Here is a 23,820-nt window from a genome sequence, read left to right on the forward strand (position 1 = left end):
CTGGGTGGGAGGCAGGGCCGGGCCTCAGCTCAGCCAGGCCGCTCCTGCCCATACAGGTGCTGCGGCAACAACCAGGAATGCGGGCAGGCTGACTCACGGGAGCCCTCCTACCTGGGCCAGGACCAGGCCGGGCCACGCTGGCCCCCCCACCTCCCCGCTGCTCCCTCCTCCCTCTTCTCTGTTCCCTCCTCCTCCCACCCTCAAGCTACACACACACAAACACGCTTGCACACACGCACACCCAGCCACGGCAGCGGCGGTGCTGGGCAGCGGGGTAGATTGGCGGAGTAGAAGAGGCGGACTTCTCGTGCACAGGTATGTCCGGGTCGAGGGCCACGCTGGGCAACGGTACCCGAGGGGCAGAGGAGGGCGGCTGCGGGGGGACTCTGTCCCCCTGGGCATGTGGTTCCCCTGACTCCACCCCGGTGGGGTTTGTCTACTGTGGGCAGAGGCTATTCAGATGGGCCTGAGAAGGGACGGTCCCTCTAATTGCCCTTTGCCCTCTTTCCCGGCCCCTCCTGGGGCCTCGCGGCCCCCAGGTGGCCTCTCCCTGGGCCAAGGGTAGCTGCCAGCCCCTGGCTCAAGGCGTTGAAGGGGTCAAAGGCCAGGATCCTGGAAGGAGAGGGCACAGGGTGGGTCCTGCCCTGCCCTCCCCAGGGCTGTGCCAGGGAGGGGTGGACCAGCAGCAGCTGAGTCTTTGGGGCGGGGGTCGAGGGTCCCTTTCCTGCTTACCTAACTGAACGTGGCGGGGCTGACTTTGGGGAGCGGTGGGCGGATGGCATGGCTGGGCGCTGGGCCAGCCCGGAGAGGGTGTCTGAGGGCAGGGCACTTCCTGGGTGAAGCACCAGACCCCCAGGGCAGGAGTCGGGTGGGGAGAAGTGGGCTGGGCCCTGGGGGCCAGGTTGGGCTGAGCGTGTGCCTAAGGCCGAGTACTGCCGTGGTCCCCGGGTCCTCTTCTGCCCCGTTCGCCAAGGGAAGGGACTGCCGCAGCAGGAAAGGTTGGCGGACTGGGTCCAGCCCAGAAAAAGAAGGGCTAGTGGGGGGCATGAGGGGTAGGTTTCTGGAGCCCAGGTCTGGGCGGTGCCTGCACCCCTCCTAGACCCTAATGCCGGGCCCAGTGATGGCACGGGCTACCCCTGTAGGGACGGACAGGGGCAGTTTCTGTGTACCCACCTAAGAGTTGCTCATGGTCATTTTGCCAGCCCCAGGACAGGGCTCTGGGCCCCTACCAGCCCAAGACAAGGTCCTAGACTGGGCTGTGGCCTCCTTGGACCTCAGCTGTGCGGAGCCCACTGCGGGTGGCCAAAGGCAGAGAGACTCCTGGTACACACTGGTCTCTGCAGCATTTTCTAGGACATGAAAAAAGCAGGAATTGAGGTTTAGGTGAAGATTATCCATTTCCCCGTACATAGACTTGACTGTTTCACTCTTTTTAGGCCTTCCCAGACTGAGCCCCCTCCTTCCTCTTCCCTTCTCCCCTCCCCATCCACCCCAACTTACCTCCTTCCCCTCCCCACAGCACCTGTATATATGTATAAATGTTTGTACATGTTTATTACTCTATTTTATTTGTACATATTTATTTTATTTTGTTAATATGTTTTGTTGTCTGTCTCCCCCTTCGAGACTGTGAGCCCGCTGTGTGGTAGGGTCCATCTCCATATGTTGCCAACTTGTACTTCCCAAGCGCTTAGTACAGTGCTCTGCACACAGTAAGCACTCAATAAATACGATTGAATGAATGAATGAATGAAGGCAGCTGGCAGGAGCAGAGGGGGCAGTGGGGGCCTGGCTTCTCTCGCAATCCCTCCGCTGGGTGTCCTGTACGCCTTGGTTTTCCCTTTTGGGAAATGGGTATGTTGGGCCCTGTGACTAACTAGGTGACTGTGGGTGGGTGTTTATGTGAGATTGGGTGGAGCTATTGGGGATGGTATGGGACAATAGAGGAGTGGAGGGAGATATGGCGATGCTGGGGAGGGAAGGACAGGGTGAAGGGGCGCATGTGTCTACTAGGAACCCGGGGTTCTGGAGGTCCTGGACCCGATTCCCAACAAATCGGATACTTGGTTCCTCCCTATCTGACTTGGTTCCTCCCTATCTGGTGGTGCTTTTGTCCCTGGGCTCCCCGGGCACTGCCTGTTACCTTGGGGCAGAGGGTGTGAACGGGGGCATCAGCGGAAGGCAAAGTGGGCAGTACTCCCTGGTGAGTTGGGAAGGTGGGGCTGATGTAGGAGAAAGGGTTGACATGTACCCACACACAGACACCAGGCCAAGCTGTGGCTAGGTGGGTATCAAGTGAAAGGACAGAAGAAGCAAAGCTGGGCTGCCCCGGCCCCCCACTCCAACCCCCCCAACCTCAGCCTCTTCCTCCTGCGTGTGGAGGTTCCAGACTTGGAATTTCCTTTCAGGAATTCCCCCGTGCCCGAGCCCGGGCTCTGGTTACAGGAGGAAGAGGATGGGTGGGCAGTGCCTGGGGGCACAGCTCCGACTGCTGGTCTGGGCCTGGCTCTGCTACAGTTGCCAAGGTAAGCGTTCCCCCACCCAAGGCCCTGCTCTCAGGGTGCCCCTGCCCTGTCCTCCAGGGTACCCTCGCCCTCCAGCCACTCCCACAGTCTCCCCTCCACTTGGCTGGCGGCCTGCCTCCCATCTCCCTTCACCCACACTTCATTCATACACTCATTGGTTCCGTCGACTTGACACCCGTTCACATGTTTTGTTTTGTTGTCTGTCTCCCCCTTCTAGACGGTGAGCCTGTTGTTGGGTAGGGACCGTCTCTATATGTTGCCAACTTGTTCTTCCCAAGCACTCAGTGCAGTGCTCTGCATACCGCAAGCGCTCAATAAATGCGAATGAATGAATGAATCGTATTTATTGAGCACTTACTGTGTGCAGAGCACTGTACTGAGGACTTGGGAGAGTACAGTGTAACGATAAACAGGCACATCCCCTTCCCACAGTGAGCTAACAGTCCAGTGGGGGAGACAGACATTAATATAAAGAAATTACCTGCCCCCGGGATCACCCCTGGCCCCACTCACCCCACCGCCCTTCACCCACTGGCCCTCTGCACCCTCTCAGCCAACCGCTGCAGGTCCACCCCGGTGAAGAGCTGCACCGAATGCATCCGTCTGGACAAGGACTGTGCCTATTGCACGGACGAGGTGAGAGTCAGGCCCCCTGCCCCATACTGCCTGTCTCCGGCCCCCATCCCAGCCCTCTGCCTAAGCCCCTCCTGTCCCATCCACACAGACAAGGACTGGGGGAGGTGAGGGCCGGCCCCGGGCCCTCCTGAGGAGGGAGATCCGTGGAGGTGGTCCCAAGTGAAAGTCAAGGCCGCACGTGAGGGAAACCTAGGGTCACAGGGGCCGGGGAGAAGCTCGACAAGGGAGCGTGGGCAGAGGGCCCTGCCCAAAGTGCTTTCCCCTCTCTGTCCCTGCCAGGGGTTCCAGGGTCATCGCTGCAACACGCGGGCTGAGCTGGAGGACGCGGGCTGCGGGGAGGCCGGCGTGCTGACAATGGAGAGCAGCTACTACATTATGGAGGTTAGAGGGCGAGGCCCCGGGGCAGCAAACCCTGCCTCCCCACCTCCAGGGAGACCCCAGGCTGGGCACACTGCTGTTTGCATAGGACCTACCCTATTTAGCCCCCTAGCCTCCCCGTGCGATTGCCGGGGGCGGGCACAGGCCGGGCAGCGAGGGAGGGCTCGGCTCCGGTCCGAACTTTGCTGAGGGAGGGAGGGATGCCAGCCTGCCTGGGCGGGGCTCCCATGGGCAGCAGCCCCCGGGAAGGACCCCCACGGGCAGGCCTAGAGGCAGCAACGGACCCGGACCTCCTCAGGAAGAGAAAATCGACGTGTCCCTGAAGCGGAGCCAAGTGTCCCCGCAGCGGGCGAGACTGTGGCTGCGGCCCGGTGAGGAACGCCAGCTGCAGCTGCAGGTGTTCGAGCCGAAGGAGAGCCCCATGGACCTCTACATCCTCATGGACTTCTCCAACTCCATGTCCGACGATCTGGACAACCTCAAGAAGATGGGCCGGAACCTGGGTACGGGGGTCTGTCCTCACCGAGGATGGGCAGGCGGGCCGGCCGGAGACGGGGGAGACAGCGGAGGTCAAATCCCTGCCCTCTGGGAGCTCGCAGTCTGGTGGGGCGGCCCGGCTGACGGAACAGGAGGGACAGTGAGGGGCGACAGGCAGGGAGGGGCCCGAATGAGGCAGGAGGGGACCTCGAGATAAAGTGGAAGTGGATGGGGACAGCCAGGGTGGATCTGCAGGAAGGGGAAGAGAGGGACTCTGGGGCTGAAGGCCCTCGGGCTTCTTCCTGGAGGAGGCTCCCAGATGCCCCCTCTGCTCTCCCTGGGCTGACCGAAACCCCCTGGCCCGTCCAGCCGAGGTCCTACAGGAGATGTCTAACGACTACACCATCGGCTTCGGCAAGTTCGTGGACAAAGTGAGCGTCCCGCAGACGGACATGCGGCCAGAGCGGTCAGTGAGGGCGGCCCTGGGAGGGGGGAAGGAGCCGGGGGTGGGGCCCAGGCCCGACCTGACCCCCCCACTCCCCGCCCCTTCCTCACAGGCTGCGGGAGCCCTGGCCCAACAGCGACCCGCCCTTCTCCTTCAAGAATGTCATCAGCCTGACCAGCGACTTGGAGGAATTCCGCAACAAGTTGCACAGGGAACGCATCTCTGGCAACCTGGACGCCCCCGAGGGCGGCTTCGATGCCATCTTGCAGACGGCCGTGTGCACGGTGAGCCGCCAGGACGCCGGGAGAGACTCCAGCCAATCCATCAATCGATCAAATTTATTGAGCACTTACTGGATACAGAGCACTGTACTAAGCCCTTGAGAGAGGACAGTATAACAGAGTTAATTAATTAATTAATAATGGCATTTATTAAGTGCTTACTATGTGCAAAGCACTGTTCTAAGCATTGTGGGTTGATAGATACATTCCCTGTCCATCAGGAGCTTACAGTCTAGAGGGGAGTTTGCAGTCCAGAAGAGGCCCGAAGTGCCTCTTCCCAGAGCCTCCAGGGTCACGGGCACGGGAGGGCAAGGCAAGTGATCGATTGATGATGGATTGATAAATGAATTGAGGAGCAGCATGGCGTAGTGAATAGAGCACGGACCTGGGTCTCAGAAGGTCAGGAATTCTAATCCCAGCTCCTCCGCTTGTCTGCTGGGTGACCTTGGGCAAGTTACTTCACTTCTCCGTGCCTCAGTTACCTCATCTGTAAAATGGGGATTGAGACTGTGAGCCCCACATGGAACAGGGACTGTGTCCAACGCAATTTGCTTGTATCCATCCCAGCGCTTAGTACAGTGCCTGGCATGATTATTATCATTATTATTATGTACATCTCCTTTGAGGGGGACGGGGGGGGCACCGGACAGCCCCCGACCGCCCCTTGCCCACCACCCTACAGAAGGACATCGGCTGGCGCCCAGACAGCACCCACCTGCTGGTGTTCTCCACCGAATCGGCCTTCCACTACGAGGGCGACGGTGCCAACGTGCTGGCGGGCATCATGAAGCGCAATGACGAGAACTGTCACCTGGACGCCACGGGTACTTACACCCAGTTCCGGGGGCAGGATTACCCCTCCGTGCCCACCCTGGTGCGCCTGCTCGGCCAGAATAACATCATCCCCATCTTCGCCGTCACCAACTACTCCTACAGCTACTATCAGGTGCCGGTCAATCTGTCAATCGTGATCGTCAGTGGTATTTATTGATCTCTTGCTGTGCGTAAAGCACCGCGCTAAGTGCTTGGGAAAGTAAAAGACAGCAGAGTTGATAGATACCATACCTGCCTTCGAGGAACTGATGGCCTAGAGGAGGAGACGCACAAGAATAAATTACAGCTATTCATTCATTCAATCGTATTTATTGAGCGCTTACTGTGTGCAAAGCACTGTACTAAGCGCTTGGGAAGTACAAGTTGGCGACATATAGAGACGATCCCTACCCAACAACGAGCTCACGGTCTAGAGGGGGAGACAGACATTAATACAAATAGATAAAACAAGAAATTACAGATATATGCAGATAGATACATATGTGCTGTGGGGAGTCATTCACTCAATCGTATTGAGTGCTTACTGTGTGCAGAGCACTGTACTAAGCGCTTGGGAAGTACAAGTTGGCAGCATATAGAGACAGGTAGAGATGGTAGTTGAAGCCGAGGGAGCCAGCAAGTTCTCCCAAGGAGTGGGTGTAGATGGAGAATAAAAAGGGATCCAGAACTGAGCCTTGAGGGACTCCCACAGTTAGGGGGTGGGAGGCAGAGGAACAGCTCGCAAAAGAGACTGGGAAAGAGTGGCTACAGACTAGGGCTTGGTGCCACAGGGCAGGTATGGACGTCGGGGGCTAGCAGGGACTCAAGTGGGGCTGAGGGAGGGGGTGAGGGGTTGGGAATTATAGCGCGGGAGCTGCATTCCCCCTCCAGCCCCTTCCCTGAGCTGAGGCCTGGCCGGCCGGCGTGCCCTCTGCCCTAACAGAAGCTGCACAAGTATTTCCCTGTGTCGGCAGTGGATGAATTGAAGGAAGACTCGTCCAATATCGTGGAGCTGCTGAGAGTCGCTTTCAATGTAAGCGGGGGCCGTTGGGGTCCACTGGGGTGTGGCCCGCTGGGTGCAGGAGCGGGGGTCTGTTGGAGGTATGGCAAAAAAGGCCAGAGGGCAAGCTGCCCACCGCAGCCCGAGGCTCCTCTACCAAGAGCACGGCCCCTGAGTCAGGACAATTGGTTTCTTGTCCCAGCTCCAGCCCCAGACCTTGGGCCAATTATTTACCCTCACTGAGCCTCAGGTTCCTCCTCTGTAAATGGGGAGGTGATCCTCTTAGCCCTCATAGCCCGTGAGCCCCATGGGAGAAGGGGGACTGATTATGTACCCCAGCGCTCGGCACTGTGTAAGCGTTGACTAGAACCAGAAAATGAAATGATGGGGAAGAAGCAAGCGCTGTCTCCTGGGCAGGGAGAGGAGGGCGGTGGGCCCATTCCAGCGTCTCCCTGGTCTCCCGCAGCGAATCCGCTCCCAGATGGACATCCGTGCCCTAAACACACCCCGGGGCTTGAAATCCGAGGTCTCCTCTAAAGTTTACAAGAAGTCGGAGATGGGCTCCTTCTCCATCAAGCGAGGGGAAGTGGTACGGACGGCTGGGGGGTGTGAAGAAGGGAGTGGGGGGTGGGGGATGGCGGGACGGCTGGAAGGTGTGGAGAAGGGAGTTGGGGATGGGGTATGGTGGGGGAGAGTGGTGCTGGGGTACCCAAGGGGTCTCTGGGAGTCCGGGGGTCAGGGATTGTTGGCCTCATTGATTGTTCTTTCTGGGGTAGCGTGAGATGGGAGGGATTGGGGGAAGACCTGGTGCCCAGGAGCAAGGGGGTCGGGTGGGGACATCCAGGCAGTGCATAGCTGGCTCACCCTGAGTCCGTGAACCCCCCCTTTCTAGCCCCTAAGCGCCCAACCCCGCCAGGCCCCATCCTGCCTCTCGGGTCCCTGTGGGGCTTTCCCTACTCCCGGGAGAGGAATCGAGGGCGGGCAGGGCAGCTACTTCCCAACTTCATCCCTGCCCCCAGCATGGTCTCACTGTGCCCCCAGGGAACCTATGAAGTGATGCTCCAGGCGGTGGACTCGGTGGACGGGAAGCACGTGTGCGACTTGCCCGTTGGCGACCGGAATGGCATCATCCACCTCAAGCCGTCCTTCTCCGACGGTCTCTATGTCGACACCGGCATCATCTGTGACAAGTGCTTCTGTGAGCAGGTATGGGCCAGGGTGATGGACCCCCCCCCCACCAAGCCCGCGGGAAGCCCTCGTGTCATTGCACGAGAATGACACGAGAAGCAGCGTAGCTCAGTGGAAAAGAGCCCGAGCTTTGGAGTCAGAGGTCATAGGTTCAAATCCCGGCTCTGCCAATTGTCAGCTGTGTGACTTTGGGCAAGTCACTTTAGTTCTCTGGGCCTCAGTGACCTCATCTGTCAAATGGGGATTAAGACTGTGAGCCCCCCGTGGGACAACCTGATCACCTTGTAACCTCCCCAGTGCTTAGAACAGTGCTTTGCACATAGTAAGTGCTTAATAAATGCCATTATTGTTATTATTATTATTGTTATTGCAGCAAAAGGAGCCCGACTCGGTCCGCTGCAACCAACACGGGGACTTCATGTGTGGCCACTGTCTGTGCAAGGAGGGCTGGTGAGTGCCGGACTGCCTGGGGCGCTGCACACGTGCACACACGTGCACACATATGCTGGCCCCTGGGGGCCGGTCTGAGGCTCCTAATTCCCTTCCAGGAGTGGAAAGACCTGCAACTGCTCGACAGGCTCGCTCAGCGACACGGAGCCCTGCGTGCAGGAGGGGGATTCCCAGCCCTGCTCGGGCCGGGGAGAGTGCCAGTGCGGGCACTGTATCTGCTACGGAGACGGCCGTTACGAGGGCCAGTTCTGCCAGTTTGACAACTTCCAGTGCCCCAGGGCCTCGGGCTTCCTCTGCAACGGTACGCCGGGGAGGAGGGCCCGGGGGTTGGGGGGCCCGCACCTCGGGATGCCTCGGTTCCCAGGGGGAGTAGGGAGGTGAGGCTCGGGGTGCGAACGGTGCCGTGCTCTTGCTGCCCCTGCAGATCGGGGCCGATGCTCCATGGGCCAGTGCGTCTGTGCCAGCGGCTGGACGGGCCAGAGCTGCGAGTGCCCCCTCAGCAACGCCACCTGTATCGACAGCAAGGGGGTCAGTTGGGGTTAGAGCCAGAGGGCATTGGGGGTGGGGGATGGCTGGAGGGAGAAAGGGAGGCCACCGGGAGGAGTGGGGTTGGTCAGACTTGCCCTCGGAACTTGCCCCCGGCCACCCAGGCCCGGCCGGGCTGGCCTGGACTGGGAGTCGGGGAAGGTGGCGGACTAGCCAAGCCCTCTCCCCACAGGGCCTCTGTAACGGGCGCGGCCGCTGTGAGTGTGGGCGCTGCCAGTGTGACCACGTGTCGCCCTACATCGACTCCACCTGTGAAATCAAGCACTCAGTGAGACCGGGCCCTGGGGGTGGGTGGGTGGGCCCCGCTTGGAGAGGGGGAAGAAAAATGGGCACGGCTGGCACGGACACTGCCCCTGTGGGTGGGGGTCCTGTAAGGCGGACCTCCTGACCCCTTGTCCCGCATCCCCGCACCCGCCGTTCTCTGAACAGGACAGGATGCTGCTGGGGCTTTGTGAGGACCTGCGCTCCTGTGTGCAGTGCAAGGCCTGGGGCACCGGGCAGAAGAAGGGGCAGAACTGCCAATCCTGCAGCTTCCAGGTCCAGATGGTGGACGAGCTCAAGAAAGGTACCGCGGCCTGCTGGCCCCCTGTCCCCGGTCTGCCTTCCCCCGGGCACGGCCTGCCCGGGCATGGCCGGGTCTCCCATGCTGGGCCGAGGAATGGGGCTGGACCCTGGGGGGCAGGGAGAAGGGGCAGAAGCCGAGAGGGGCGAGGAACGGCCGGGGGCCGAGCTGACGGTGTTCTCGTGTCCGGCGGCCGCAGCGGAAGAGGTGACGGAGTACTGCTCGTTCCGGGACGAGGAGGACGACTGCACCTACAGCTACACGGTGGACAGCGACGGGGTCCCCGGCCCTAACGACACCGTCCTAGTGCACAAGAACAAGGGTGGGTGAGGCCTTCTGCCAGGGGGCTTGTGGATGGGGGGTGGGGTGCAGAGTCATAAGGTCACGGGTTCTAATCCTGGCTCCGCCACTTGTCCGCTGTGTGACCTTGGTGAAGTTGCTTCACTTCTCTGGTCCTCAATCATCTCATCTCTAAGGTGGGAATTGAGACTGTTAGCCCCCCGTGGGACGGGGACCGTGTCCAACCCAATTTGCTTGTACCCACCCCGGCGCTTAGTAGAGTGCCTCACACATTTTAAGTGCTTAACAAATACTATTATTATTACTATCATTATTATTAATGCCAAACCCCGGGCCGAAGGAGGTCAGGGAAGAGCAGGGCGGAGCCCCCAACCCTCTCCTTGGCTCCCATCACCCGTCCCCTTCAGACCCTGGCTGCCCCCCGGCCCAGAAGGGTCAGACAGGGGGGCAGGCAAGTTACTACGATGCCACGGGCAGAGCAGCTGGGACGGGACCCTGGGCCAATCAGTCGTATTTATCGAGCGTTCACTGTTTACGGAGCACTGTACTGAGCGCTTCGGGGAGTACAAGACAACAGAACTGGGAGACGCATCGCCCACCCGCATGGAGCTCTAGAGTATGGACCGCTGTCCGGGACGGCCCCCGGGCCTAATGCCTTGTTCATTCATTGGTTCCATCGTATTGATTGAGCGCTTCCTGTGTGAGGGGGACTGTACTAAGCGCTTGGGAAGTCCAAGCTGGCCTTGTTGTCCGCAGACTGCCCTCCGGCCACCTTCTGGTGGCTGGTCCCCCTGCTGCTGCTGCTGCTGCTGCTCCTGCCGCTGCTGCTGCTGCTCTGCTGGAAGTTCTGCCCCTGCTGCAAGGTCAGGGGCCGGGGGGCGCGGGGCTGGTGGGAGCTCATCTGGGAAGACTTCCTGGAGGAGGAGGAGGAGGAAGAGGATGGGGAAGCAGCGTGACTCAGTGGAAAAGAATAATAATAATAATGGTGGCATTTGTTAAGCGCTTACTGTGTGCAAAGCACTCATCTAAGCGCCGGGGGTGGATACAAGGTGATCAAGTTGCCCCACGTGGGGCTCACCGTCTTAATCCCCATTTTACAGATGAGGGAACGGAGGCTCGGAGAAGTGAAGTGACTTGCCCAAGGTCACACAGCAGACATGTGGCGGAGCTGGGATTCGAACCCGTGACCCCCGACTCCAAAGCCCGTGCTCTTTCCACTGAGCCACGCCGCTTAGAGCGTGGGCGGTGGAGTCAAGAGGTCATGAGTTCTAATCCCCCTCCGCCCAGTCGTCAGCTGGGTGGCTTTGGGCAAGCCACTTCACTGCTCTGTGCCTCAGTTGCCTCATCTGGAAAATGGGGATTAAGACTGTGAGCCCCCCGTGGGACAACCTGATCTCTTTGTAACTTCCCCATCGCTTAGAACAGTGCATTGCACATAGTAAGCACTTAATAAATGCCATTATTATTATTATTATTATTATGGGGAGAGGAAGGGGGAGGGCAGAGATCTGGTGGACTGGGGACGGGAGGGGGTTCCAGACTGGGACACCGGCAAAAGCGGGGGGGGAGAGCAGTATGGCTCAATGGAAAGAGCACGGGCTTTGGAGTCAGAGGTCATGGGTTCAAATTCCAGCTCAGCCAACTGTCAGCTGGGTGACTTTGGGCAAGTCACTTCACTTCTCTGTGCCTCAGTCACCTCATCTGTAAAATGGGGATTAAAACTGTGAGCACCCCGGGGGACAACCAGATCACGTTGTAACCTCCCCAGCGCTTAATACAGTGCTTTGCACATAGTAAGCGCTTAATAAATGCCATTATTATTATTATTATTATGGGGAGAGGAAGGGGGAGGGCAGAGATCTGGTGGACTGGGGACGGGAGGGGGTTCCAGACCGGGTCACCGGCAAGAGGGAGGGGGAGAAGCAGTATGGCTCGATGGAAAGAGCATGGGCTTTGGAGTCAGAGGTCATGGGTTCAAATCCTGGCTCAGCCAATTGTCTGCTGTGTGACTTTGGGCAAGTCACTTCACTTCTCTGTGCCTCAGTCACCTCATCTGTAAAATAGGGGTTAAGACTGTGAGCCCCCCGGGGGACAACCTGATCACCTTGTAACCTCTCCGGCGCTTAGAACAGTGCTTTGCACATAGTAAGCACTTAATAAATGCCATTATTATTATTATTATTATGGGGAGAGGAACGGGGAGGGCAGAGATCTGGTGGACTGGGGATGGGAGGGGGTTCCAGACTGGGGCACTGGCAAGAAGGAGGGGAGAGGCTGGTGACGCTGGGGCATGGAGGGCTGCTAGGAAGGCTGCCTTGGGCACCCGAGGGATATTCTGGGAGTGCCCCCGCTCCTGGCCCCAGCCCCCACCATCCTTTCTGCTCTTGTCTCCTAGGCCTGCCTGGCCCTCTGTCCCTGCTGTAACAAAGGTAAGACCAGGAAGGGCAGGGTGGGGGGCATGGCGACGGGAGGGGTGGACGGGAGGGCTGGATGGGAAGCCCAAAGCAGGGCAAGGCAGGGATTAGGGATGCCACCCAGGGTGCCCTCCTGTGTCAGGGGCAGAGGGGGTCTGAACGGGAAGATCCCTGGATCCTAAGCCACAGACTTGTCTCCAACCGTGGGTAGGGGCATCCTGGGGGGAGTCCCCCGCTGGACGCTGAGTGCCGCGGGCACCGTGGGGGTGGTGCGGGCCCTGAGCCGGCCCCCTGCTTCCCCCTCCCCCAGGACACATGGTGGGCTTCAAGGAGGACCACTACATGCTGCGGGAGAACCTCATGGCCTCCGACCACCTGGACACGCCCCTGCTGCGCAGCGGGAACCTCAAGAGCCGCGATACGGTCCGCTGGAAGATCGCCAACAACGTACAGCGCGCCAACTTGGCCAGCCACGCCGCTAACACCAAACCACAGGACCTGGGTGAGGGGCGCTCCCTACCCGGAGGCTTCCCTCCCTCGGCAATCAGTCCATCAGTGGGATTTCTTGGGTGTCTGCTGTGGGCAGAGCACTGTACTGGCTGCCTAATATACCCATCTGCCCCTCCCCACTGGGTCGCCTTGCCAGCACCTCCCCTGCACATGGCCACTCTGGCATCCGCCGCGGGACTGATTTATTTATTTATTTATTTATTTATCTATTCTATTTATTTTATTTTGTTAATATGTTTTGTTCTCTGCCTCCCCCTTCTAGACTGTGAGCCCACTGTTGGGTAGGGACCATCTCTAGATGTTGCCAACTTGGACTTCCCAAGCGCTTAGTACAGTGCTCTGCACACAGTAAGCGCTCAATAAATACGACTGATTGATTGATTGACTGATGACGCCTTACTCCATCCCCACTCTGCCTGCAGTTCTGTACAATCTCTCCCTGCGCCTCACCCGGCTCTGCACCGAGAACCTGCTGAAGCCTGACACCCGTGAGTGTAACCAGCTGCGCCAGGAGGTGGAAGAGAAGGTAAGGGCAGGGTAGAGGGCACAGTGGCTGAAGGGTCCTTGGCGGAGCGGGGTCTGGAGCCTTAGGGTGGGTCCGGGATGGGTACGGCCACCTCCAGGATCTCCTGTCTGGTCTTGGCAGGCTCCTCCAGCAGAAGCCCTTGGCATGGGAACCGCCCATCTGCCCTGCCCCGGGTGATGGTCTCATTGGCCCCACTCAATCTCTCTCCCCTCCCCGCCCCACCACAGCTCAGTGAGGTCTACGGGCAGGTCCCTGGAGTTCAGAAGTTCCAGCAGACAAAGTTTCGGTGAGTGCCAAACCCCACTACCCATCTCGCTGAGGCCCGAGCCCGTTATATTACGCCATCGTGACCCCGGATCCCGTGGGTGGCACCTAGGTTGGGGGGAGACTGTACGCTCTGCTACTTGTCTACCGTGTGACCCTGTGCTTCAGTTACCTCATCTGTAAAACGGGGATTAAGACGGTGAGCCTCATGCGGGACGTGGACTGTTTCCAAACTGATTCCCTTGTATATACCCCAGGGTTTAGAACAGTGCCTGGCACATAGTAAGTGGTTAACAAATACCATTTAAAAAAAGCTCGTTGTGGGCAGGGAATGTGCCCATTACATTGTTATACTGTGTTCTCCCAAGTGCTTAGTACAGTGCTCCCCCCCCCGCCACTTCTAGACTGTGAGCCCACTGTTGGGTAGGGACTGGCTCTATATGTTGCCAACTTGTACTTCCCAAGCGCTTAGTACAGTGCTCTGCACACAGTAAGCGCTCAATAAATATGATTGATTGATTGATTGCTCTGTGCACAGGGGGCTTGGGACACTCAGCGGAGATGCCCAGGTCAGCCTGGCATTTGCCAACCAGGGTGGGGTACCACTGAGTCCTGGGGTTGCCCCGTGGAAAGCGATCAGCCTGTGCCAGGCTTTGCCCCACTCCCCACCAAGGCACAACTCACCCAACCCTCTTGTCTCCTTTCAGGCAGCAGCCCAACGCCGGCAAGAAGTAAGTGGGTTGTCAGAAGAGGGTGCGACCCCCGCCCGGTCACTTCTGTCCCCCCCCCAACCTGCTGGTCACTGCCACGGCCACCGCTTTGCCTTGAGGGAGGGACTGTCCCCGGGCAAGGATTTTAATGATGAAAAATTCCCTCCCTTTCGTTTCTTGGGCCAGTAGCATCTCAGCCCCTCCTCTCCCCAGGAAAGAGCAAAGGCACATGGGGGGCAGGCGGGAGGAGGGGGGGGCGACTGGGGCCGGCCAGGCGGCCCCCCCCAACTCTTGCCCTCGTCCCCGAGCTCAGGCAGGACCACACCATCGTGGACACGGCGTTCGTGGCCCCCCGCTCCGCCAAGGCGGACCTGCTGAAGCTGACCGAGAAGCAGGTGGACCAGGGCTCTTTTCAAGACCTCAAGGTGGCCCCCGGATACTACACCCTTGCCACTGACCAGGGTAAGGGGCCCAGCCTGGGGCGGGCACTGGCATCCCAGCGGCCCCCCTCCCTCTATTCATTCAATCATATTTATTGAGCGCTTGCTGTGTGCAGAACACGGTACTAAGCACTTGGGGAGTCCAAATCAGCAACATATAGAGACGGTCCCTACCCAACAACGGGCTCACATTCACTCATTCGTTCATTCAATCGTATTTATTGAGTGCTTACTGTGTGCAGAGCACTGTACTAAGCGCCTGGGAAGTACAAGTTGGCAACGGTCCCTACCCAACAACGGGCTCACAGTCTAGAAGGGGGAGACAGACAACAGAACAAAACAAGTAGATGTGTCAATACCATCAGAATAAATAGAATTATAGCTCTATACACATTAATAAAATAGAATGAATATGTACAAATAAGAGTAATAAATACATACACCCGCCCCGGCCCATACCTCGCCCATGCTGACGGACGGCCTGCCCTTGCCCCCCAGATGCCCGGGGGATGGTGGAGTTCCAGGAGGGCGTGGAGCTGGTGGACGTCCGGGTGCCGCTTTTCATCCGCCCAGAAGATGACGACGAGAAGGAGCTGCTGGTCGAGGCCATCGACGTACCCGAGGGCACCGCCACCATCGGGCGCCGTCTGGTCCATATCACCATCATCAAGGAGCAAGGTCGGGATGGCGGGGGAGAGGGCCGGGGGACCTCCAGGGCAGGGGCTGGGGGCTGACGGCCCCACGCCGCCGTTGCAGCCACCGGGGTGGTGTCCTTCGAGCGTCCGGAGTACACCTTCAGCCGGACGGACCAGACGGTGCGGATCCCCGTGGTCCGGCGCGTCCTGGACAACGGCAAATCCCAAGTGGCCTACCGCACGCAGGACGACACGGCGCAGGCCCAGCGGGTAGGCCGCCCCGCACCGGGGGAGCCCCGTGGGGAGGCCCGGGAGGCTGGAGGCGCGGGGGCCCGGCCCGTGCGGCCCGAGGCTGAGCCCCCCGCCCCGGCCCGCCCCGCAGGACTACATCCCGGCCGAGGGAGAGCTACTGTTCCAGGCCGGAGAGGAGCGGAAGGAGGTGCACATCAAGCTGCTGGACCCACGGGACACGGACCCGCTGCTGCGCGGCCCTCCGCGCTTCCGCCTGGTCCTCAGCCACCCCAAGCACGGGACCCGGCTGGGCGAACCCCACTCCGCCACCGTCTACATCGGACAGGGAGGTGAGCGCCGCGCCCGCCGAGACCCCTTCCCCGGGGCTCAGTGGCAAGAACCCGGGCTTGGGAGGCAGAGGTCGCGGGTTCTAATCCCGGCTCCGCCACTTGTCAGCTGGGCCAGTCGCTTGACTTCTCTGGGCCTCTTTGACCTCACATGGGACAACCTGATCCCCTCGTATATACTCCGGCGCTTAGAACAGTGCTTGGCACATAGTAAGCGCTTAACTATGCTGCCAACTTGTACTTCCCAAGCGCTTAGTACAGTGCTGTGCACACAGTAAGCGCTCAATAAATACGATTGAATGAATGAACGAACTAATACTATTATTATTCTACTGGAGCTGGGTCTCTGGCTCCCCCTGGTGGCCTCGACCAGGGTAGTAGTAATAATAATAATAATAATAATAATAATAATAATAAATTTTGGTATTTGTTAAGCACTTACTATGTGCAAAGCACTGTTCTAAGCGCTGGGGAGGCTACAAAGTGATCAGGTTGTCCCATGTGGGGCTCACGATCTTCACCCCCATTTGACAGATGAGGTAACCGAGGCCCAGAGAAGTGAAGTGACGTGCCCAAAGTCACACAGCTGACAATTGGCGGACATGTGGTTTGAACCCACGACCTCTGACTCCAAAGCCCGGGCTCTTTCCGCTGAGCCACGCTGCTTCTCTGGCGCAGGGTAGGCGCAGGGCCTTCATTCAATCGCATTTATTGAGCGCTTATTGTGCGCAGAGCACTGTACAATCCCTACCCAACAACGGGCTCACAGTCTGGAAGGGGGACACAGACAACAAAACAAGTACAAGTACAACAAAACAAGAGAAGCAGCGTGGCTCAGTGGAAAGAGCACGGGCTTTGGAGTCAGAGGTCATGGGTTCAAATCCCGGCTCTGCCAATTGTCAGCTGTGTGACTTTGGGCAAGTCACTTAACTTCTCCAGGCCTCAGTTCCCTCATCTGTAAAATGGGGATTAAGACTGTGAGCCCCCCCGTGGGACAACCTCATCACCTTGTGACCTCCCCAGCGCTTAGAACAGTGCTTTGCACGTAGTAAGCGCTTAATAAATGCTACCATTAATTAATTCTCTGGGCCTCAGTTCCCTCATCTGTAAAATGGGGATTAAGACTGGGAGCCCCCCGTGGGACAACCTCATCACCTTGTGACCTCCCCAGCGCTTAGAACAGTGCTTTGCACGTAGTAAGCGCTTAATAAATGCTACCATTAATTAATTAAGTACACAGGCATCAACAGCATCAAAATAAATAGAATTATAGGGCCCCGTGGGGCGGGTTGCCTCTGGGCTCCTCGCTCCTCCCGTCTGCTTGCCCAGCCCAACCGGAGCAAAGCCACGCCGTAAGCCCCGGCCCCTGGGACTCTGAGTTGGGGAGACCAGGGAGGGGCAGTTCTCCCTGAACCACAGGGAGAGCAGCTGCGTGCGTCGTGTGACTGCCCTGGCCATGCTCTCTTCCACAGCAGACTCGCAGATTAAGGAGTTCCTCGGCCCGCCCCTATCTTCTGCCACCCAGCCCGGCGAGTTGGGGGTGCCCCAGAACCTCAACGCCCAGGCCTCTAGTTCCCGTACGATCCTCTTCAACTGGCTGCCTCCCCCCGGCAAGCCCACCGGCTACAGGGTGAGGCAGCGGAGAGGGTCCCGGGGACTCGGAGAGGGTGCCACCCGGGAGTCAGCCGTGCCCCCAGAGCCCAGCACAGGGAAGCCACGTGGCTTAATGGAAAGAACCCGGGCCTGGGAATCAGGAGACCTGGGTTCTGACCCGCGGCCCTTGCCCAGCTTGTGACTTCGGGCAAGTCACTTAACTTCTCTGGGCCTCTGTTTCCTCAGCTACAAAATGGGGGTTAAATAACTGTTCTCCCTACCCCTTAGAGGGTGAGCCTCATGTGGAACAGGGAGTGTGTCCGACCTGCTTATCTTGTATCTATCCAAGCACTTAACACAGTGTTTGGCGTATAGTAAACACTGAAAAAATGCCACGATTACCTAATTATTATTAGGGGGCACCGGGTGCCAGCCATGCCCACGTGGTCACAGTGCCCTCAAAGCCCGGGCCTTCCTTCCACTCACACCGTGCCTGGCCTTGCGTCTCTGGTGCCAGGAATGCCAGGCCATTGGGGGTGGCTGAGGGGGAGTCTGTTGCTCCCCCCGCCACCTACGACTGCCCCTCCTCCCCACCATGGCACAGGTCAAATACTGGATCCAGGGAGACTCTGAGTTGGATGCCCAGTTCCTGGACTGCCCGGTCCCCTCAGTGGAGCTCAGCAACCTGTACCCATATTGCGACTATGAGATGAAGGTGTGTGCCTTCGGACCACTGGGCGAGGGGCCCTACAGCCACAAGATCTCCTGCCGCACCAATGAGGAGGGTAAGTCTCCTATGCTGCCCGGCGGCCGAACCCGGGCCGGCCCCTTGGGAAGGGCTGGGCAGAGAGAAAGATGCCCTGCCCCAGGCGTCGACCTATTGATTGCCTGATCAGCAGTAGTTTCTGAACACTTACTGCGTGCAGCGTCCTGCACTTAACACTGGGGCGAGTTACATAATGGTAGAAGATGCAGTCCCTGCCCTTGTGGGGCTTCCAGATTAGTAGGAAACAGGCACACACAAACGATTTACACACAGAGGAAGTGAGTGGAAGAAGCAGGTGACCTTGGGAAGGCACTTCACTTCTCTGTGCCTCAGTTACCTCGTCTGTAAAATGGGGATTGAGACAGTGAGCCCCATGTGAGACGTGGACTGTGTCCAACCTGATTGGCTTGTACCTACCCCAGTGCTTAGAACGGTGTCTGGCACACAGCGCCTAACATTTAAAAAAAGCACTTGGGAGAGTACAATCTATACACATACATGAGAGAGGGTGTGAGCACCTAAGGGGAATGAATTGGAGAAGGGTTCCAGGGGAAGGTGGTATTTCGGAGGGCTTTGAACAGAGAGATCTGCAGTTGGGAGAATTTGGGGTGAGGGAGGAGATGGGGAATTCCAGGTGGGGCACAGTGTGAGCGAGGTTGCTCGGAGGCAGGGGAGTTGAGAGCGAGGGATGCTGAGGAGGTACTCTCGGCAGGAGCGAAGAGAGAGAGCTGGGAACTGGCAGGAGAGTTGGTGAGAAGGCAGGCAAGTAGATAGACAGAGAAGACTGAAGCATAAACTGATCTAGGAAGTCCTGGGGAGTAGAGCTGGAACTGGGATTTGCCGGGGAAGGGTCCTGGAGGAGGGGTCTGCACACGGTGATGTGACCGGGTGGGCCGGCGGGGCCTTCCGGTCCCGGAGATGGTGCTGTGACAGGGGCAGGCCAGGCGTCAGCCGGAGGAGAGCCTGGCCCCGGGGGAGAGAGAGACCGTGTTTTACTCCCTGGACTGATTTTCCCTCTCGCTCTCATCCTCGCCCCCCCAGTGCCCAGCGAGCCCGGCCGCTTGGCCTTCAATGTCGTATCCACCACCGTCACCCAGCTGAGCTGGGCCGAGCCGGCCGAGACCAACGGGGAGATCACCGCCTACGAGGTCTGCTACGGCCTGGTCGACGACGACAACAGTAAGGACCCTCCTCCCCGTCCCACGACGGACGGCCCCCGTCCCAGAAACCCCAGGGGGTCGGGGTCGGGCCGCCTCCTCCGGCTCCTCGCTCAGAGGTGTTTCCCGCCATCCCCCGCGCGGGTGCTGTACCCCCAGGACCCATCGGGCCCTTGAAGAAGGTGCTGGTGGACACCCCCAAAAAGCGAATGCTGCTGATCGAGAACCTGCGGGAGTCGCAGCCGTACCGCTACACGGTGAAGGCGCGCAACGGGGCCGGCTGGGGCCCGGAGCGCCAGGCCACCATCAACCTGGCCACCCAGCCCAAGCGCCCCATGTCCAGTGAGTGACCGGCCGGCCGGGGTGGGCCGGGCCTGGCTGCGGGAAGGAGGCCCCCAGCCACCGTTCACCCGGGCCCCTCTCCTCACAGTCCCCATCATCCCCGACATCCCCATCGTGGACGCGCAGGACAGAGAGGGCAACGACAGCTACCTCATGTACAGCGATGAGGTCCTGCGCTCCCACCCTGGCAGCCAGCGGCCCAGCGTCTCCGACGACACCGGTACAGTGCCGGGGGAGGCGGAGGCGGGTCTTGGGAGCAGGAGGCCCGGCCCCGACACCCGGGGGCCCAGGTGCGCACACACACACATACCTACGCACACGAACCCAAGCCACATAGGCACATGCATACACTGGGCACACGCATGCACACCGACACACCCCATGGGCCCACGGGGCACAGGATCCCAGAACGTCCCGGGTTGGGGCCAGGACGTCTGACCCCAGGCGCTCTGTCTGAGGGTGTGCCAGGGCCCGGACCCTCGTCTCCACGCTGCCCCTCCGTTGTTCCCAAGGCGGCTCCGGCTGGCAGTTCGTGCCGCTGCTGGGGGAGGAGCTGGACCTCCGCCGCATCACTTGGCAGCTGCCCGCGCAGCTGATCCCCCGCCTGTCCGGCAGCAGCTGCCTCTCCTCCGACACGGACGGCAGCCTCCCCCGCAGCGTGACGCCCGGGCCGCCCCCAGGTGAAACCCTGCCCTGACACATACCAACAACACACGTGGACACACACACACAGTCCTTCAGCACCACACTGGGACGTGCACACACATACACACCAGCACCGTGTGCCCCCCGTGTGCCAAAGGGGAGATGCTTTGGCTGGGTTGAGGGGTCTGCCCTGCCCACCCCTCCGGAGCTCTCGCTGCCCGGGCTGGTGGTGGGAGCATGGGCGGGGCTGGTGGCACCTCGCTCGGGTGCCAGGCCGACAGGACCCCCAGGGCTGTGCCCTCTGGGCAGGGCTTGAGGCCAGCCCGAGGGTCCCCCAGTCCGACCTCCCTCCCGTTCCCCCACCACAGAGCACCTGGCGAACGGCCGGTTGGACTTCATCTACCCGGGCAGTGCCCACTCCCTGAACAGGATGATGACCAGCAGCACCTCCAGCTACGGCACCCACCTGAGCCCGCATGGACCCCACCCCATCCTGGGCAGCGTCTCCACCCTCACCCGCGACTACCACTCACTGTCCCGCACCGAGCGCTGTCCCACCCTGCCCCGAGACTACTCCACCCTCACCTCCGTCACCTCGCATGGTAAGCCTCGGCCCGGCCCGCCCTCGGTCCTCGCCTCGTTCCCCGACGGACCCCTTCCCCCCCTCACCCTCTTCTCTGTTCTGTCCCACACTAGGCCTCCCTCCCACCTGGGGGGCTGGGAGGGCCAGACCCCCACTGCTGCCCCAAAGCTGGGCCCGGGGGACGGGCCTCTCGCTCTCCGGTGACTTCCGAGAATCAGTTGTCCTGGCCGGAGAGCCAGTGCCGCCCAGCTGGGGCCTAGGTACCCCCGGCCTCTGTGTCCGCCTGGCTGCCCACATATCATTGGTCTGTCTACTCATCTGTCATGCTGTGTGTTTGCGGTGGCGGGGAGGGGGTGACTCGTGACAGCTCGCTCTCACCCCTCCACCGCCCATGTAGGCCGATCACCCTCACGGGCACCACCGGCACCGCACAATGCCACCCTCTGTCCCAGGCAGGGGGCAGGACTGCTGCAGAGCGGCCTCGGGGGCACGGCATGCGGCCTGCGGTTCAGGCCGGCCAGGAAGCCGGGTCCCCCCCCTTCCCGGCTGGCTGACCAGGCGTCCCTGCCCTGGCCCCTCTCTCTGCGCAGGCCGGGTCGGGCCAGGCCGGACCCGTGCTCACTCTGAGGAGGTGCGGGAGGCACTGCACTGCCTGGACCGGGCGCTGCAGGGTGAGTCTCTGCCGCCCACCCTGGTCCCGAGGGGCACGGCCAGGGCCCAGGCGCAGGCCTGCCGTGCCAGCACAGATCGGGGGACCAGGCCCGGACCTGCCGCCCCCCAACCAGCAGCTCTGCAGCAGTTCCCTGCCCCTCCTGGCCCTCACATCCTTTAAGGCCTTGTCTCCCTCCATCCCCAGAGTCGCGCCTGGTCCCGGGGCTGCCCGATACGCCCACCCGCCTGGTCTTCTCCGCCCTGGGGCCCACCTCCCTCAAGGTCAGCTGGCAGGAGCCACAGTGCGAGCGGGAGCTGCGGGGCTACCGGGTGGAGTACCAGCTCCTGGGAGGAGGTGAGGGCACCGGAGAAGGGGACCTGGGTGGGGGGAGCCAGCCCCGCGGGAAGCCCAGGTTTCTGCCCCCACTCCTACTTGGACCCCCCTCAACCAGGGTTGGCTCTACCACTGCCCTTCCTCCCCACTGGGGCACCTGGACCAGACCTGACTGACGCCACTCTATCCCTCTATGCCCAGGAGAGAGCCAGGAGCTGCTGATCAACAACCCGGCCCAGACATCCATTGTGGTCGAAGACCTGGTGCCCAACCACTCCTACATTTTCCGGGTGCAGGCGCAGAGCCAGGAGGGCTGGGGCCCCGAGCGCGAGGGGGTCATCACCATCGAGTCCCAGGTGCTTCCGCACAGCCCCCTCTGCCCCATGCCAGGTGAGCCCGCTGCCCATCCTGCCCGGCTAAGCAGGAGAGGTGGAGGGGGGCTTTAGCCCCTCCAGCAGGCGTCGACTAAAGGATCTGCAGGTGGCATGGAAACAGACACTTACACACACTTCTCTCTCTCTCTCCCCACCCAAAGGAATATTATCTAGTAGAAAGGGCCCTACTCCTGAGTGACCCTGGGCAGGTCATTTGACTTCCCACATGCCTCACTCTCTTCATCTGACATGTAGATTCAATACCTGTTCTTCCTCCCACTTAAGACTGTGAACCCTGTGTGGGATAGGGACTGGCAGACCAGACTCTTTTATCTTGCCCCATGCTTGGCCCAACAAATTTTTTAACAAATGCTACAATTATTAGGGCTAAGGAGCTGTTAGGGGGTGAGTCAGGGTGCTGTTTGGAGGGACACAGGAGTGGGGCCAGGGCAGGGGATGAAGGCAGACGGCAGCCCCGTCCCCAAACCCGGCTCTTCTCCCTCACCCCGCTCCCCCTGCCCACTTTGTCCACAGGCTCGCCCTTCACCCTGAGCACGCCCAGTGCCCCGGGGCCCCTGGTGTTCACCGCCCTCAGCCCCGATTCGCTGCAGCTCAGCTGGCAGAGGCCCCGGCGGCCCAACGGCGACATTCTGGGCTACCTGGTGACCTGTGAGATGGCCCGCCAAGGAGGTAGCCCCGGCCCTCGGGGGTGGGAGGGGGCGAGGGCGGGAGCGGCGGGGCAGTGGCCCTGACTCCCACCGCCCCCGACCTCGACCAGGGTCTTCCAAGACGTTCCAGGTGGACGGGGACCAGGCGGAGATGCGGCTGATCGTGCCGGGCCTCAGCGAGAATGTCCCTTACAAGTTCAAGGTCCAGGCCAAGACCACACAGGGCTTTGGGCCCGAGCGTGAGGGCGTCATCACCATCGAGTCACAGGATGGAGGTCTGGGGGGGGTGGGAGTATGTAAACGTGTGTGTGGCTTGTGGGTGGGGCAGCAAGCAGGGCCCACGGCAGTTTGCAAACCCTTCGATGCCAGCCCCACCACCAAACGAACATCACTGATCAATCAGGGGAGGGGAGAGACACCGACAGCAGCCAGGACCTACCCCTCATCCTGCCCTCCTCTCGTTAGGACCCTTCACCCAACTGGGAGGTCAGCAGACTCTGTGCCAGGAGCTGTGCACACTGCCCGGGGATTTCAGCACTAGCCTCCTCACCAACTCCACCACCCACCCCACCACCCTGGAAACCTTCTTAACAGGTGAGGGGGGCCACCGGTGTGGAGGGAGCCCGCCCCGGGTAAGGGACGGGGGGAACGAGCCTCCCCACCCATGCTCCCCACCGCTCTTTCCTCTCCGCAGACGGCCTGACCCTGGGCCCCATGGGGCTGGAGGCTGGCGGGACCCTCACCCGTCAGGTGACCCAGGAGTTCGTGTCCCGGACGCTGACCTCCAGCGGGACCCTGACCAAGCAGACGGAGCGCCAGTTCTACCAGGCCTAAGTCCCAACCGCAGCCCTTGACTGGGGGCAGGGGAAGCCTCAGGTATTCTCCTGCAGATTCCTTTCCCTGCAGTCCTCGGCCCCCGGGTCCCTACCTGGAGGAGGGGGGAAACAAGCCGCCCCCACCAACCCCCAAATGCGTCTTTAACCAAAAACCTGGAACCACTGCCCACTCCTTTGCACTTAATAAACGTTT

The 23,820-nt window shown here is 60.4% G+C and overlaps 1 protein-coding gene across 5 annotated transcripts; it reads left to right on the forward strand.

Moving 5' to 3' along the window:
* The first annotated feature begins 201 nt into the window (after nucleotides 1-201).
* On the forward strand, nucleotides 202-23,820 carry ITGB4 (integrin subunit beta 4). Of its 5 annotated transcripts, none has more exons than XM_038741980.1 (40): nucleotides 202-315; nucleotides 2,409-2,525; nucleotides 3,079-3,161; nucleotides 3,441-3,542; nucleotides 3,838-4,042; nucleotides 4,386-4,482; nucleotides 4,574-4,745; nucleotides 5,425-5,688; nucleotides 6,499-6,588; nucleotides 7,022-7,144; nucleotides 7,597-7,761; nucleotides 8,117-8,193; nucleotides 8,292-8,494; nucleotides 8,618-8,721; nucleotides 8,912-9,007; nucleotides 9,169-9,304; nucleotides 9,501-9,623; nucleotides 10,358-10,464; nucleotides 11,997-12,030; nucleotides 12,326-12,517; nucleotides 12,948-13,051; nucleotides 13,279-13,337; nucleotides 14,023-14,046; nucleotides 14,339-14,487; nucleotides 14,964-15,143; nucleotides 15,222-15,370; nucleotides 15,483-15,681; nucleotides 17,151-17,308; nucleotides 17,876-18,056; nucleotides 19,079-19,216; nucleotides 19,354-19,536; nucleotides 19,625-19,756; nucleotides 20,550-20,783; nucleotides 20,878-21,024; nucleotides 21,621-21,770; nucleotides 21,951-22,139; nucleotides 22,658-22,813; nucleotides 22,902-23,066; nucleotides 23,257-23,385; nucleotides 23,486-23,820. In XM_038741980.1, exons 2-40 carry the CDS (start codon nucleotides 2,456-2,458, stop codon nucleotides 23,623-23,625), a joined length of 5,409 nt encoding a protein of 1,802 aa, XP_038597908.1. In that variant the 5' UTR covers nucleotides 202-315; nucleotides 2,409-2,455; the 3' UTR covers nucleotides 23,626-23,820. The 5 variants fall into 5 exon arrangements, with proteins under 5 accessions (XP_038597908.1, XP_038597912.1, XP_038597909.1 ...); XM_038741984.1 differs by lacking the exon at nucleotides 20,878-21,024 and adding an exon at nucleotides 20,049-20,216 and having other exon boundaries at nucleotides 17,154-17,308; XM_038741981.1 differs by having other exon boundaries at nucleotides 17,154-17,308.

The sequence above is a fragment of the Tachyglossus aculeatus genome, unplaced genomic scaffold (genome assembly GCF_015852505.1).
Source record: "Tachyglossus aculeatus isolate mTacAcu1 unplaced genomic scaffold, mTacAcu1.pri SUPER_34, whole genome shotgun sequence".
Lineage (NCBI taxonomy): Eukaryota > Metazoa > Chordata > Mammalia > Monotremata > Tachyglossidae > Tachyglossus > Tachyglossus aculeatus.